The 15,927-nt window shown below is 48.8% G+C and overlaps 2 protein-coding genes across 4 annotated transcripts; one reads left to right on the plus strand and one right to left on the minus strand.

The window, feature by feature from the left end:
* Window positions 1-2,482: 2,482 nt before the first annotated feature.
* Window positions 2,483-8,542, minus strand: mapkap1 (MAPK associated protein 1). Of its 2 annotated transcripts, XM_030084776.1 has the most exons (13): window positions 8,386-8,542; window positions 6,719-7,193; window positions 5,466-5,504; window positions 4,934-5,023; window positions 4,701-4,849; window positions 4,458-4,630; window positions 4,197-4,373; window positions 3,962-4,071; window positions 3,761-3,868; window positions 3,501-3,641; window positions 3,225-3,362; window positions 3,043-3,140; window positions 2,483-2,939 (listed from the first exon to the last, which is right to left on the minus strand). In XM_030084776.1, the coding sequence occupies exons 2-13, from the start codon at window positions 7,011-7,013 to the stop codon at window positions 2,817-2,819; spliced, it is 1,641 nt and encodes a 546-aa protein (XP_029940636.1). In that variant the 5' UTR covers window positions 7,014-7,193; window positions 8,386-8,542; the 3' UTR covers window positions 2,483-2,816. The 2 variants fall into 2 exon arrangements, with proteins under 2 accessions (XP_029940636.1, XP_029940637.1); XM_030084777.1 differs by lacking the exon at window positions 5,466-5,504.
* Window positions 8,543-8,963: 421 nt separating this feature from the next.
* mvb12ba (multivesicular body subunit 12Ba) lies at window positions 8,964-14,674 on the plus strand. Of its 2 annotated transcripts, none has more exons than XM_030085523.1 (10): window positions 8,964-9,303; window positions 10,642-10,769; window positions 10,859-10,966; window positions 11,070-11,166; window positions 12,402-12,531; window positions 12,621-12,761; window positions 12,921-13,015; window positions 13,114-13,169; window positions 13,273-13,332; window positions 13,421-14,674. In XM_030085523.1, the coding sequence occupies exons 2-10, from the start codon at window positions 10,659-10,661 to the stop codon at window positions 13,505-13,507; spliced, it is 885 nt and encodes a 294-aa protein (XP_029941383.1). In that variant the 5' UTR covers window positions 8,964-9,303; window positions 10,642-10,658; the 3' UTR covers window positions 13,508-14,674. The 2 variants fall into 2 exon arrangements, with proteins under 2 accessions (XP_029941383.1, XP_029941384.1); XM_030085524.1 differs by having other exon boundaries at window positions 10,647-10,769.
* Window positions 14,675-15,927: the final 1,253 nt, after the last annotated feature.

The following is a 15,927-nucleotide window of genomic DNA, read 5'->3' on the forward strand; positions in this document are numbered from 1 at the left end:
CAGAACTGCTTTATCAGAAAAAAATATTTAAAAAAGAGCCGAACTGAGAGAACTGTGTCTGTAAAGCATCCAGGGTCTGATTTATGGAGGAACTTATCAACACATAAACCTACAAATAACCACTCTGGTCCAAACTGAGGTCCACTTGTTCAGCCAGTGTAGATTCATTCTCCTCATATTGATTTTTATTTTCTGCTGTCAACATTTATTCTAGTTTTTCTCTTAAACTGTGAGCTTTATTCACTTCTTCTAAGAACATGATGTATGGAAACTTCACACAATGACAGAGATCATTCATATTCAGAGTGGTGGATCCAGTGTGTGTGTGTGTGTGTGTGTTCTCGTATTTCTATCCTTGTTGGGGCCAAATGTCCCCACAAGGATAGCAAAACGTGGAACGACGTGCCTTGTGGGGACCTTTTTCCGGTCCTAAGTAGGAAAAACAGTGTTTTCTTGACCATGTTGTTGTTACTGAAAAAAGTAAAAGTGCAAAAACATTTCTTTAGGGTTAGGCTTTGTTGTGGTGTGGGTTAGGGTTAGGGTAAGGGTCAGGGTTAGGGGCTAGACATGAATGGGAGTCAATGGAAGGTCCCCACAAGGATAGAAATACGAGACTGTGTGTGTGTGTGTGTGTGTGTGTGTGTGTGTGTGTGTGTGTGTGTGTGTGTGTGTGTGTGTGTGTGTGTGTGTGTGTGTGTGTGTGTGTGTGTGTGTGTGTGTTGAAAGTAGGCCAGGACAGTGAATGAATGTAAAGCAGAGGGGTAAAACAGAAGAAATGCTCCCTCTGTCGGGGCTCTGGGAATCTTTTGTGACTGTTGGCTCCCTGGCAGACGTTCAGCTGAAGCTCTTGTATTTCCTTCTTTTATTTCTGACTCAAAGCTGTCCTTGTTCTGAAAACTCTTGTCAGCTCAGCTATTTCCCACATAGTCATTTGTAGGAATTTGCATAATTTGCGATGGAATTCTCTTCAGAGTCTTCATGTTTACATGAAACCGGAACTAAAAGCTCAGATTTAGATACAACAGTCAGTGGATCAATCCCACCATGCTTTGCAGCATGATTTATCTAGGAAGTATTGAAGATGGGTGCGTCAGCTGAGAGGTGCTCACGCTGCGGCCCTTATCTCACTTTAAGCCGTCTGTACCGGAGTTGCCTTTTGAAAAAAGTATGTGAAGAAAACCAAGAGCTTGATCAATATCATCAATGTGGAAGTAGCGCTGCATCCTCCTCTGCTCTCATGCAATTATTTTACAACTCAAGAATCAGAAAATACACAGAAACTGACAGAAGCAGAAAAATTTCACTTTGGAACTGCAGAAACAGATGAAGTTTGATGGAGAGTGAAGAACAAGTGGGATTGTATGGAGTTAAAAGTTCCCACTTTTGAGGTAATGTTTACTGTTTCTGAGTCATCTCAGATTTACTAATAGAATCCAGATCCTCTGAGGTCCTCAGGAAAACGGTTACTAAATGTTCCCCCAGTCAGAAGAAACAAGGTGAAGCAGTTTTAAGTTCCTCCATGTAATACACTCCTCGTTTAAAACAATATTTACACAGGCTTTACTTATTCTATCACCTTTATCTTAAAGCTCCTGTTTTATACTCCTTTCTAGACTTGTTTTTAATCCCTTTAACTCACATTTGGACAGTGATTGTGTTGAAAATTGCTCATTGGTGAGTTTACATGGGACTTTTAATTTCAAATAAATTCAAATAATCCAAATAAAGCCTAATTCCGCTCTGAAATGACCAATGGAAACTGAAAACTTTATTCGGAATTAAATTTAAATCCGAATGGACTGGCGGGTTTATTTTCCTTTGGAAGCTAAAAACGCTAATTAAGCGCGACTTCATTTTGGTCATTCTGCGCATGCTCTGTCGAGATGACGCAATATTCCAAGATGGCGGCCCGCGGTCTTGGTTTCTGCTCGTGTGGAGATGATTTAATTAACTGCAGTTTTAGAAGAATTGGAAATAATTAAACGAGCGGTTCGACGGAGGCTTAACAACGCAGACATTTTTAAAGGTTTAGCGTCAAAATTAATCTAGAAAGAAGGACGAGAAAAACAGTTTACTTCCGGGAGACCTCAGCACGTCACGACCGCCCTCCGTCCAATCAGAACGCTTCGCAGACCTCGAGAGCGGATGGTAATTCTTGGGTTTTCCCATGTAAACACAACGCTCATGAATTATTCAGAATAAACCAATCCCGAATTAAAAGTACCATGTAACCACACTCATTCAAATTGATCGTAGATTAATTGTTGAAGTGATTCTCCTGAAATGTGTTATTTCTATGTTGGATGTGAAGGAACCTGGAGCAGCGTGACACGTGAGCTCCACTGAGGATGTCATGTTTGTGGGAAAAGTGCAAAGTAAACTACTCCATATGCATTTTTTTTCAAACCGTGTGTGTGTGAGTGTGTGAGTGTGTGTGTGTGTGTGTGTGTGTGATAGAGAGAGAGAGAGATCCACTCCAGGCTCTTTTGACCACTCGTCTTTATTGTCTCTTTAAGGCTGATGGAGCAGATTCCTCTTGAATCCTCTCAAACCCTCCAGAATAAAAAGGAGCACACTCGTCTGCCGGCGGATGAGAGCAGCAGGGGGCTGCTGGGCTTCAGACGGGGTGGGGGGTGCGGGCCATCCAAGGCAGAGGTGTTCGTCATGTCTACATTATCGCCGTTCGCTGGATACAAAACGTCTCTGTACAGTACATGAAAACCGTCTCTGGGTCCTGATGGGGGCTGCGGTTCGGGACGCGGACCCCCGGGGTCCTGCAGGACCGGGCCCTCCGTTCGGTCCTGCACCGCTTGGCTCTACTGGCCACTCTTCTTGTCCTTCTGGAAGCTGAAGCTGGTCCTCCGGCTCAGTTTCCTTTGCTTCTGAGCGAAGTAGTCGGCTCTGGAGGTGCTGGCCCGAGACTCCAGGATGTAGTTCACCTGGAAGCAGAAGAGAAACCTTCATTCTCACGGTGTTTGGGAACATGTGAGTGACCAGTAGGGGGCACTGTCTGAACAGGAACAGGAGGAGAGGAAAACCCACCTTCAGCACGATTTCATTAACAGTGGTGGCATCGGACTCGAAGTACAGCGGCTTGTAGTCATGGTTGCTGAGATAGGTGAGTTTAAAAATGGCGTGACCTGAGAGGGAGGAGAGAAACACCGTGAAGCAGGCAGACGGAGGAATCCCCCGGGGCCCCCGGGGGCCACAGCTCAGCGACTCACTGGGGCTTCGCTCCTCCACCAGGTCACAGGCACACAGGTGGTCCGAGTCGATGGAGATGGGCTTCTGCCGGATCCAGAACTTGGTGCTGGCCTTCTGGTTGGTGACGGGGTCGATCTCCACCTTCTCACCAGAGATACCTGAAGAGACGCACGAGCTGTAAAGACCTCCGAGCCTCAGAGCAGAAACATCCAGATCACAGCGCTCTGCACACACACACTTCCTCCTTTATTACAGTCTGTACGTGTGTGTGTTTCTCTGTGTGTGTGTGTGTGTACCCAGCTGGACGTCGGTGGTGAAGCGCAGCTTGTGGATCATGCTGATCTTGAAGGACTTGTAGTGGTGGCTGCTCAGCATGTCCTGCACCGTGGTGATGTCGATGGGGGGGTCTTCCTCTGAGCTCTCCTCCCCTCTGGAGCCTGCACACACACACACACACCACACACACACAAGCACGCTGCAGTCCGAGGCTCCTGGATGACAGCAGTGATCGATAGCAGTCGCTGCAGAAACAGCGATCAGATCCGGAGCTGCTTACTGTTTTCCCGGACGAGGCAGAACTCCAGCGTGCTCTGGCTCTCCAGCGTGGAGTCCAGGTCCACCGCCACGTTGGGCTCCGTCTGCTTCTCCAGCCGATACATGGGACCTGATGGAGACGGGGGGTGGAGGACAGTCACGTCTGGGACGTCTCGTGAAGACAGAAGAAGACACATCTGGGATGAGACCCAGGCGACGCTACCTGAGCCCTTCTGGGAGCCTTTCCTCTTCTTCAGTGCTTTCTGGAGGATTTCTTTCATGGTGACCTTCAGACTGTCCACAGGGATGAGGGAGAAGCCATGAGCAGCATTTCTGAAAGGACAGAGAGAGGAGGAGGAGGTTAGAGACCGAGGAGGAGACTCGGTATCACTGCTGCACTGTAGTTAAAGCTGTTCTCACAGGAAGTACCGAAAGTGGCCACTAGATGGAGCGCTTACATTCGGACAAACAGGGACTGTCTGGACGTGAGTCCCGGGGACGAGTACTTCTCCACCAGGGCCAGGGTGCTGAAGCCGAACTTGTGGATGGGCTCATTGGAGTCCAGCGGGGGGAAGTCGGTGTCCACCTCGCCGTCGTCCTCAGCAATGTGGAGACAGTACGCGTTCACATTCTCACTGCGGACACACACACACACACACACCCACACAGTGAGACAGAGAGAGAGGACAGATGGGGAGGCAGACGGGCGCTGGACGGACTTGAGTTTGGGCTCCCGGCCCTCGCTGGTGTACTGCCAGCAGATGAGTCCGATCAGGTCGTGCACGCGGGCGTTTGCGATGGTCACCACGGTCATGGGGTGAACTTTCTCCTGAGTCATCTGCATGGAGAGGTAGACGTCGATCTTCTTGGTCGCCGTGGTGCCGATGTGGCCCTGAGGGACAGAGGGGTTTGTCAGGAGGACGGGATCCGGCAGACCCGGGCGCCGTGCAGGCGTCGCTCACTTTGCCATCGAACTTGGAGTACTCGTTGAAGGGGTTGTTGAGCTGCTGGGGACACTGCTCCAGACGCAGGGACAAGGTGGACTTGGTCCCCGTCGTCCGCAGCTTGTCTTTGAAGTCCCGCTTTTCGAAGAGCGTGCCTAAATCCTCCACTGGACAGAAAGAGGAAGAGATTTAGACGTTTTGACAGAGAGTGAAGTGGAATAAAAACCCAGGAAGGTGCTGATCGGTGGTACCTGACTGGGAGGACGACCTCTCCTTCCACTGGATGTTTTTACACTTGATCTGGTTCTGCCGCTCCTTTCTTAGTCTCTCAAGTCTTTGTGCTGAGAAGGAAACAAAACTGTCACATTTCTGACACTCGTAGGGGAGAAGCAGCAGGTGGAAGAGGAATCAGGACACGTCTGTTCAGCTGGACTCCATACATGTGGCGCAGCGCGTTGTTTAAACATCTCTGAACAAACTACGAGGTGATCGACCACAACAGTTCACTGAGTCAGCAGCGTTAACTGGAAGAAAGTCAAATCTACAACCAGAGGGTCCGACCGGCCCCCCGGCATGACGCTGAAACAGTGACATTCATTAAAGAGCAGTGAGAGGAATGGTTCCTGGTCCCCGTCTCTGATCTGGACTAACTGGAACAAAACAGATTTCTGGAGCTTAAAGAACGAATTTAGAAAAACATCCTCAATGCTTCAAAACACAGACACAGCCATCACACACACACACACACACACACACACAGTCTGTCCATCCCTCTGGTCTTACCAGCAGCTCCAGGGTTCTCACAGCTATCCTGTTGGAGTCCTGATGAAACAGCCACCACAGGTCAGAGTTCACTCTCATGTCGGCAGATTTCTACCCACGACCCCACAACCCTGGAGGGCCGGCGGCTCCGGCAGCACTCAGCCCAGTCAGACCACTGGACACACGAACCCCTGCAGCCCAGCTCAAACCCAGCACACTCAGGATCAGCGTTACCTGATGATGGAAACTCCAGCCTGTCAGTCGACCCGCCGGTCGACAGACGAACCCACCTCAGCAGCTGTCAGGCCACACCAGCCGTTTATTGAAGGAAATCAACAAGCCAGAGTTTGATTTTCTGTTCTTTACTTTCCCTCCTCTGCGCCTGAACGTTCAGTCTGTCGTCCTCTCAGAGTTTCAGTTTGTTATTTCATACTCAGTGTGTTTTAACAAATAAAAAGAGCAGTGAAAACAGGGGAACTTGTCTGATTCTGTACATCAGGGGTGTCACACATAAGGATCAAGAGTCAAAACCGGCCCACAAGAGGGTCCAATCACGGCCACAGGATGATTTTCATTAAGAGCTGTGGACGGAAAACTCCAGCGAGCGCCGAGAGGCTACATGAATGAAGTGAGACGCTGAAAGCTGCAGAAATCCTGGTTTTTAACAACTTCAGCCACAACAGACACAGAGAAGCACAAAGTTAAAAAACGTGAATTCAGTGTGTTTCTACTGTATCTTTAATCTGAAGAAGACTTTAAAACCACTTCAACATGTTCATGTTATTCTCTATATAAACTCTTAGATGTAATTCTGTTGCATTAAAATATTACATTCCGCCTCATTGTTTGAAAGCTGATGGCCACAGATCAGAGGTGAGAGGTCGGGGCAAAAATGACTTTTCACAGAATAGGAACTGAAAAAACTGAGGCTAATATGCTGCAGTTTCACTTCTGGAGGTGGAACTGAAGTGAGTCGGACCCCCTGATGTACAGGTAAAGAAGCCCCGCCCACTACCGCGGCCATTAACCTTTACAACGCCCCCTCCGTCACGCTGTACACCCCCTCACTTCCTGCTGAGTCCAGACACGACAGAAACACCGGCTGTGATTGAGAAGCGTCCTGAACTCACCTGCTCTCGTACAGATCTGATCTCACACAGCAGCGATCATCAGCAGAACACACACGTCTCATTTACCGCCCCCACACTCGGCAACACACTGAAGCCCCCCGCAAACAACCGCACACCCGGTGGGGGCGGGGCAAACCAGCCTACCTGTGTTGGAGCGTCGCCGGATGCCGAAGTCCCAGCTGGACGTGATGTCCATGGACTGAGAGAGGTCGCAGGCGTGATTGTCCGTGAGGCCGCCACTGCCGCCACCGCCGCCCTCGCTCAGGGAGGACGAGGCGCTGAGTCCACAGCTGCCCCCGGGCACCAGAGCCAGCTGGCACTTCTCCAGGTCCACATCCTGATCGATCAGCACCATCTCGCACATCCCCGTGTCGTCGCTGGTCACGTGAGACTGCCTGATGTGGGCCAGGATGATGGCAGGATTGTCCAGGAACGCCATTCCTCCGCCGCGGGGGTCACGAACCGAGGACGCTCGACGCAGGCCTCACTTCTCACACACACTGAAGATCCCACTGGCTCCTTCAGTCTCTGCAGGGGATGCTGGGATCTGCCGTGGCTGACAGGTGGAGAGGTGTCTCCTTATCCATCTCCTTCAGATTAATGTCTCACTGCTGCCAACCTGTTGAGAGCAGCAAGAAGAGTGAATCTGAGGGAACCAAATCCAAGCACAAAGAGCCAGGTTAGTGTGGGTTTTTAGAGCTTTTAAGACAGGAAAAACCCGTAATAACTTGGATTAGTAGACACCAAATATTTTCCTGTTTTAATCAGGTTAGTTGTGACCAGTCAAACAGTGAAATGAGCAAAGGTGTCTAAAACTGTCTAAAACAGATGAAGTGGCTAAAAGAGCAAAGAAAACTGCTAAAATAGCTTAAAAGGAAGGCTACACATTCAGATGTATCTGCACCGAGTACGGAGTTGTCCAAAGATTTGCATTAAAGCACAATAATGCTGATTTTAATGGTCATTTATTGACACATTGGAACAATATGTGACTTTAAATGTATGACTAAACCATATCACTGTGAGTTATTATTCAATGTTTAGGCCCAGTTGAGGTGAAATTTGGGCAGTTGAGGTGAAATTTGGGCATCTGTGCCCTCCTGGATTAAAGTGAGTTTGACAGTGAGGACTGTCATTTATCTGAATGAATGTCCTCTATTTCCACACATAGAGCTGCTCCTTCATGGGACTCTCTGAATGGCTGTCATCTGAGACTGCAGCTCTTTATTGAGCAGTAAACACACGGAGAACCTGACACTGTTGACAGTGTGAACACAAGTGTTTTAAAGTACAACAGGATGACATGTCGAGGCAGGGAGAGGACTGAAGCTCAGCTCCTCACTGACAGGAACACAACTCAGTTAGCAGTTAGCATGTAGCTGCTGGCTTCTTCCTAACTTTGGGAGTCTGTGACATGAGTGGCATCTCTAAACTCCACCACACAACTAACTATGCATTCATGCAGTGTGTTTTTAGTTGGTTAGCCAAGCAGCCCGAGTCCTTTGTTGTCATTGTTATAATTACTGTCATTATTATTATAGCCGGTAGCTAGTTTGATGTTAGCTTATGTTGCTAGTTGTTCCTCGCTATCCTCCGCCGTGCTAACCTGTGAGCATATTAGCCAATTATTAGTCAAAACATCTTCTTAAAGTTTGCATCAAGGTGACTGTTTTTCATCCAGAGCGTTGAAACACTGAAACACACAAAACAAGCCACATCTGTCCACTGCAGTTAGCTGAGCGGAGCTAACGAGAGCTAGCCGGAGTGGAGCTTAAAGTTAATCTGATCCGAGCTGTCACCGCTTGTCCCACCTTCACAGTCCGACCCGGCACACACACGGAGGCCCGCCGGAGACACGCATGCATACTTCCAGCTGTGGCGATGTCCCCGTGTGTCTCCAACTAGAGGACAAAGTCCTGAGAGACAGACAGAGACTGAGACTGGCACAGAGCAGCAGAGCTCTGAGCCGAGCAGCGCGCACTTCCGCCTCTTCACAATAAAACTGTCACCTCAGAGCTGAGAGCAGCCGGTACTTCCGTGTCTTCACAATAAAACTGTTACTCCAGATCTGATCCAAAATGTGTTTTTTTTACAGTTTTCTGTTAATTCTGAAATCACATTTATAATTCTATTTCAAGTAAAAATAATAATAATAATAATAATAATAATAATAATAATAATAATAATAATAATAATAATAATAATTATTATTATTATTATTATTGTTATTGTTATTTTATGTATTCATTTTTCTTTTTTTGTGCTGTTTCGTGATATGTGTACATTTTTGTTCCAGTCGGACCGAGTTAGAGTTGAGTGTGGGGTTTGGGGTTTGGGGTTTGGCACGGTCCTTGGTTCGAACCCCCTCTCGGACCTGCGGGGCGGGGTCTGGGTTCGAACCGTGTCTGGGGCTACAGTGGCTGGCCGCTAGCTGGAGCAGCTCCCGGCCGAACTGGTTCTGTATTTTGTGCCTTTTTGATAAAAGATGAGTGAAGTGTTGGTAAAGCTGCGTTAGAGAGAGAAGAGACCCCGGACTGATCGGGGGTGACCTGGGAGTGATCAGCGGTGATCGGGGGAGACTCGGAGTGATCAGCAGTGATCCACAGTGATCAGGCGTGATCCACAGTGATCAGCTGTAACGTGAGGCGATCCAGGGCGATCAGCTGTAACGCTAGTTGATCAGTTGCGATCCAGAGTGATCGGCAGTGATCCACCGTCAGCGTCGCACGGTGAGTATTCACCTTGTATGCTAGCTAGCTAACATTAGCAAGCTCCTGCGGTTTAGCTCCTGCGCTGCGTGAAGCCACATTTATTCAGCTCTAGCCGACCTTAACGGACTCCCGTTAAACAACATAAAAGAGCTGATGTATCCGGATACATGTGCATGGAGAGCTGGGAGTGTTTTAGCAGTTTGTTTCTGTCGCTAATGTTAACACATGAACGTCGCTAGCTCGTTTGCCGTGCTAAGCTAACGCTATTAAATTACTCAGTTGAACAAAGCTCTCTCCCTCTAAGCCTCATCTCACATCTTGACAAGTCCAAAACTGGGTAAACCGGCTGGGATCTCACGATAACAGCTGTTTTTCAGGCCAGTAAATATCGTTTCAGTGTGTTATTTATCATACCGTTAGCATGGCCGTGGTGGTGCTAATGAAAACAAACGATGAAAACATGTTTCCTACATGTTGAACTAATTTGATGTTCGTGTTTAACCTGTGACCATGTCAATAGAAAGAGTACTGACGTGAGAAACCTCTGCAACACCAACACTGAGAAATCAGAGACAAAATGTGCTCTAGCTGTGCCATCTTTGGCAGTGTGTGCAGGGAGATGTTAATAAAAACAAGCTCACTGCATGCAGTCTAGTCTGCAGCTTTTGGTGAACTGTAATCCATTTTAATCCTTTTTCTGCACATGCATGGATGAATAACAGTCGAATAAATTCATAAAATTAAGCTGTTAAATATTTTTCTAGTAAGATGAGAGGTTTGTCTTGATGGACTGTGTGACACAGAGATCTACTGCAGAGCTTCAGTGTGAAATGATCCCAGACTTTCAATGTTTGAGTCCAGATCGTGCTGAGGAGACCCACATGAAAGGAATAGATTGTAGAGTTTCTAACAACTGTTCCCAAAACTAACCTTTGATGAAAACATATTTAAGTTGGTTATTTCCCTATTAGTTGCTTGTTTTTTTTTTATCTGTTAATTTCAGTTAGATAAAGAAAGTCAAATCGTATAAATAACATCAATGCAGGCATCATTAAAAACATTATGTTTTATTTAAGACCCTTGAATTCTGCGATCTTCCTAACAAGGTGAAATCTGGCACCATGAAATCATGAAAAAGGTCTTTATAAAGTTCATCCAGGGGAAAGTGATCAAAAAGAAAAAAGAACAGGTGCGGTGTCTGGTCACAAATGCGTCCGAAAAGAGTGAGAGCACTGTTTTAAAGCATAAAGTACTGTTAGATGTTATTTCAACATAGAGACTGACGTGTTGGACTGTTGGTCCTCGACTTTGACGCAGGTTATCTTGGTGTTTCTTGGCGTCCTGTCTCATTTTCAGTGCAGAAGTCTCCAGAGATGCCTGAGGTCCGGGACCTTTCAGAGGCGCTGCCAGAGATGCCCATGGACCCCATCACTGGCGTGGGCGTCGTGGCCTCCAGGAACCGAGCGCCCACTGGATATGATGTGGTAAGGACAGGACAGGACAGGACAGGACAGGACAGGACAGGACAGGAGTGTCTGGAGACACAGGTTAGTACATCCAGTCTGTTTTCCAGGTGTCTACAACAACAGACGGGCTGGACGCAGACCTGTGGAAAGACGGCCTTTTTAAATCCAAAGTGACCCGCTACCTCTGCTTCACCAGAGTCTTCTCCAAAGAAAACGTACGTAGCTTTACCTATCGACGATTCACTTCACCTCTGCTTCTTTCTGTCTTCGTTGTGTCTTTTTCCTCACGATGTCCCGCCTCTTCGTCTCTCTCTCTAGAGTCATCTGGGTAATGTTCTAGTGGACATGAAGCTCATCGATATCAAGGACACTCTGCCTGTCGGCTTCATCCCGATCCAGGAGACCGTTGATACCCGTAAGAGACGTTCCAGTGGAAGGGCTAAGGAATGGAGCCTGGAGCCAGGCGCTAATGCTAAACATGAAGCCCGAAGCTAATGCTAACCATGGAGCCAGGAGCTAATGCTAACCATGGAGCCAGGAGCTAATGCTAAACATGAAGCCCGAAGCTAATGCTAACCATGGAGCCAGGCGCTAATGCTAACCATGGAGCCAGGAGCTAATGCTAAACATGAAGCCCGAAGCTAATGCTAACCATGGAGCCAGGAGCTAATGCTAACCATGGAGCCAGGCGCTAATGCTAACCGTGGAGCCAGGCGCTAATGCTAAACATGAACCCCGAAGCTAATGCTAACCATGGAGCCAGGCGCTAATGCTAAACATGAACCCCGAAGCTAATGCTAACCATGGAGCCAGGCGCTAATGCTAACCATGGAGCCAGGAGCTAATGCTAAACATGAAGCCCGAAGCTAATGCTAACCATGGAGCCAAGCGCTAATGCTAAACATGAAGCCCGAAGCTAATGCTAACCATGGAGCCAGGAGCTAATGCTAACCATGGAGCCAGGCGCTAATGCTAACCATGGAGCCAGGCGCTAATGCTAACCATGGAGCCAGGAGCTAATGCTAACCATGGAGCCAGGCGCTAATGCTAACCATGGAGCCAGGAGCTAATGCCAATGCTATGAAGACTGTTACCCTCAAATTTCCACATTATAATTTAAAGTAAATAAATATATATTTTTAAATGTTTTAATTGCTAGTTGATTCGTCAGATTCTGATTGGTCGGCGTGGCTTCATGCTTCTGGTTACACTGCCCCCTATAGGCCTGGCATGCTCATAACTGCTCTTAACACGCTGTGTGTGTGTGTGTGTGTGTGTGTGTGTGTGTGTTCTCGTATTTCTATCCTTGTTGGGGCCAAATGTCCCCACAAGGATAGCAAAACGTGAAACGACGTGCCTTGTGGGGACCTTTTTCCGGTCCTAAGTAGGAGAAACAGTGTTTTCTTGACCATGTTGTTGTTACTGAAAAAAGTAAAAGTGCAAAAACATTTCTTTAGGGTTAGGCTTTGTTGTGGTGTGGGTTAGGGTTAGGGTAAGGGTCAGGGTCAGGGTTAGGGGCTAGACATGAATGGGAGTCAATGGACGGTCCCCACAAGGATAGAAATACAAGACTGAGCGTGTGTGTGTGTGTGTGTGTGTGTGTGTGTGTGTGTGTGCGTGTGCGTGCGTGCGTGCGTGCGTGTGTTACAGAGGAGCAGGCCTTCAGGAAGAGGCGGCTCTGCATTAAGTTCATTCCCCGGGACTCCACGGAGGCGGCCATCTGCGACATCCGCATCCTGGGCCGCTCCAAGCAGGCTCCTCCTCAGTACACCTTCATCGGGTGAGCGCTCCGCTCATCTCCACAGAAAGGACAGTAGTTTGAAAGCGGGAGGTGAAGTTGTTTGGGTTCTTCTCTACCTCTGCGCGCAGAGAGCTGAACAACATGGGGATCTGGTATCGGATGGGGAACGTGCCCCGAGCGCAGGACTCCACCCTCACCCCCACCACCAACAACGTCAACGCCAACTCGTCCTCCGGCCCCGCCCCGGTCCCGGCAGCCCCCATGCCCAAGTAGGTCCAGTCCGGACCCCGTGTCGCGGCTCTGATGTGATCAGTGTGAGGAGACGAGCGTCCTCCTGACAGCCTCCCCGGAGCTCGGGTGTTTCTAGAAGCTGCAGGTATCAGCTGCTGCTGCCGAATTGACGCCTGTGCTTTCATTTCCGTCCAAAGACACATTTCCATGACGCTCCCCGCCAGCTTCAGAGGGAAAAACACCACCAGGCCGGACTACGAGCACCAGAACTCCAACTTGTACGCCATCTCAGGTCAGTCTGCTCATCCGGCTCATCCTGTGTCTTTAGACCAGTGCTTCATTCTCATCCTCGCTGCTGCTTCACGAGACGTTCTGTCCGTTTCTTCACAGCCATGGACGGAGTGCCTTTCATGATCTCTGAGAAGTTCGCCTGTGCGTCGTCCGACGTGAGTTCCCCCTCCACCCTTTAGCGTTCTCCAGGTGTAGAAATGAAACGAGCCCTGGCCGCTGTGTAGCTGGTGTGTAGTGATGTCCCGCTCCTCTCTGCAGCTGCAGCAGGTCGACCTGATGGGAATCACCATCAAGTCGCTGTCTGACATCGAGAAAGAGGTGAGGGTGGGATCAGCCTGAAGCGAGCCGCAGTCCTGGCCCCGCCCCCGCTCTAACGCCCCCCTCCCTCCTGCTCTCTGTGTGTCAGTATGATTACAGTTTCCGTACGGAGCACAGCGCCGCCGCTCGCCTCCCGCCCAGCCCGACACGGACCTCCCTGAGCTCCGAGGCCTGAACGCCGCCTCCTCCTCCTCCTCCTGCTCGCCCTCTGTCTGTCCCCCCTCCCTCTCCCTCTCTCTCTCTGTGGACACCACCACTACTGAGAAGCTGCCCAGAACAAACTGTCCACACTTCTCCATCAGCGCTGTCCTGACAGGAAGCAGGAAGTGGGAGGACGGACGGACGAGAGGCTGAAACCACTAGAGAACTGAACGCTGAGTGTGGAAGGAGAGGTTTAGAAAGAAGAGCTTAGTGTGAGGCGAGAAGCAGCCCTCTGCAGACTGACTGGACCCCCCTCCCCCGTCTGAAGGCCTGCTGCTGGACTTCCTGGACGGACCGGTCTCCTCGTCGCTCCTGGCCTGTGAGCGGCGCTCTCCTCTGTCTGTCTCTGTTTCTGAACCACTCCTCTGAGCCGGCAGCTTCCACTCGTACAACCACTGTTACTGTTGACCCGTTCGAACCTGTTCGGTCCGGTTCTGAACCGTTCTGAGCCGCTCCGAGCCGCTCCGACCCATTTCGGGTAACAACCTGTCTCCGAACCATTTCACCCTGGAGGCCCGACTCCAGCTCCTCCGCGTTCCACTTGTTGTTCGTGGCTTAGTAGTATTTTTTTCTTCCCTCTTTCATCAGTGGGATGTGAGGAAGGGTGAAAGCTGAAAATGTGCCTGCAGCGACGGAACGTTCTCCTCTCTGTTACTCCTGGGATCGCTCCCCTGCTCCTCCTCTCGGAAGCGTCGCTTCATTTTAGTCTTCAGTTTCAAAGAACACGGCATTGTTTTTTTAAGTTTTTATTCTGTGGTGCTGAACCTTCCTCCATACGTTTAGCCAGCTCCGCAGCATTCATCCCGCGGCGCTCGTCCTGCAGGAGCCTCTCGGCCGCAGAGATTAGTAAAAGGGAATAGTAAAGGACTAATGGTTTTAATCCAGTCTGTAACGTTTAGATATCTCGGCTAAAACCACTAACAGTGCTACGATAGCTAACGCGAGCCGGTTTACACATCTCATAAATACAACCGAACCTTCAGGTCAGGTACATTTCCACAACATTTCCTGTGATGTTCGTCTGAACGAGCTTCATCTTCACACTCCAGCCTCCTGTGACGCTGAAAAAAAAAAAAAGGCTTTTTGTTATTTTCTTCTCCTCACACCTCACCAGGGAGAATAGGAACTTCATTTAACCTTTCTAACACGAGTGAGGCGTCAGATCCACCACTGCAAAGTGTGTGTGTGTGTCTGTGTATGTGTGTGTGCCTTGTTTTTTTTTGTTTACCACACCTTTTATGAGTGTAGTTTGTCTCCATTTGAGGGACTGTTGTTACTCAGACATGTTACTCTGATATTATCAAGTCATTACTGTGTGTGTGTGTGTGCGTGTGCGTGTGTGTGTGTGTGTGTGTGCGTGCGTGTGTGTGTGCGTGTGCCTCTTTATTTATTAGTCATTTCAGTATTGTGACTCTGTTGTCTAACAGCCTGTTTTGATCGATGTTTCTTATAAAACTGTCAATTGCACTGCCGACATCAACAATAGTGTGTGTGTGTGTGTGTGTGTGTGTGATAAGTCACTCATGTACCATTTCTGGGCTGGCAGAAACGCTCATTAACCACAGATATCCCTGCTTCGGTGTGTTTCCTCGCGCGGCGTCAGAGATGTCCGGTTTGCCTCAGTTGAATTTGACCGAGACGAAGCGGAAGCGGTGAATTCCATCCTCGTCTTTTGACGCTTCAGCTGCTCCAGAAGTGACAGAACCTGATCTGCAGAATGTTCTGAAGCCAGTCGGGAGTGCGGGAGGCACGTCACGCTGAAGGTCAGAGGTCACACACGTGGCTCTGCAGCCCCTCTGTAGCGGATCCATAAAGTTTTCATGAAACTATCTGTAAATAAAACATTTTAATCCGAGTTTCTGTTGTTGCTTGTATCTCACGCTTTGACATGACGGACGAGGCGATATCAAATAAAAAACCAACATACATTAAAACTTCATATGATTTTACTAAAGCCAGTTATAGAATTTTTTCTGAAATCTTGATTTTACTGATTTCTCACAGCAGAGCTGTAATACCTCCGGGGACCAGCAGGGGGCGCAGGGACAGAAAATCTGTTTTTAAAGCCTCAAAAGAGTGGAGGATGGATGCATGAGTGTCAGCTCACCTCAGACCAACACGTGCACACCATGTGACACCTCTTCACTCTGACTTTTCCCCTAAACTACCCACAATGCTTTGAGGCGGGGGCCACAGTTCCTCTGAGCCTGCTGCTAATGGTCCATAACTTCACCACCTCACACACTCTCCGTGAAACCACTTCAGAGCCGCCGCTGCTTGTTTCCTCCGAGACGCTTTGTGACCTTGTTAAAGGTTCAGATGTGACGGAAGATCTTTTTCCTCTCGTAACAGAACCGAGGAGTTTGGTTTTTTATTTATTAATTTATTCCAGAT

The sequence above is a fragment of the Salarias fasciatus genome (assembly GCF_902148845.1).
Source record: "Salarias fasciatus chromosome 7 unlocalized genomic scaffold, fSalaFa1.1 super_scaffold_4, whole genome shotgun sequence".
NCBI classification, from domain to species: domain Eukaryota; kingdom Metazoa; phylum Chordata; class Actinopteri; order Blenniiformes; family Blenniidae; genus Salarias; species Salarias fasciatus.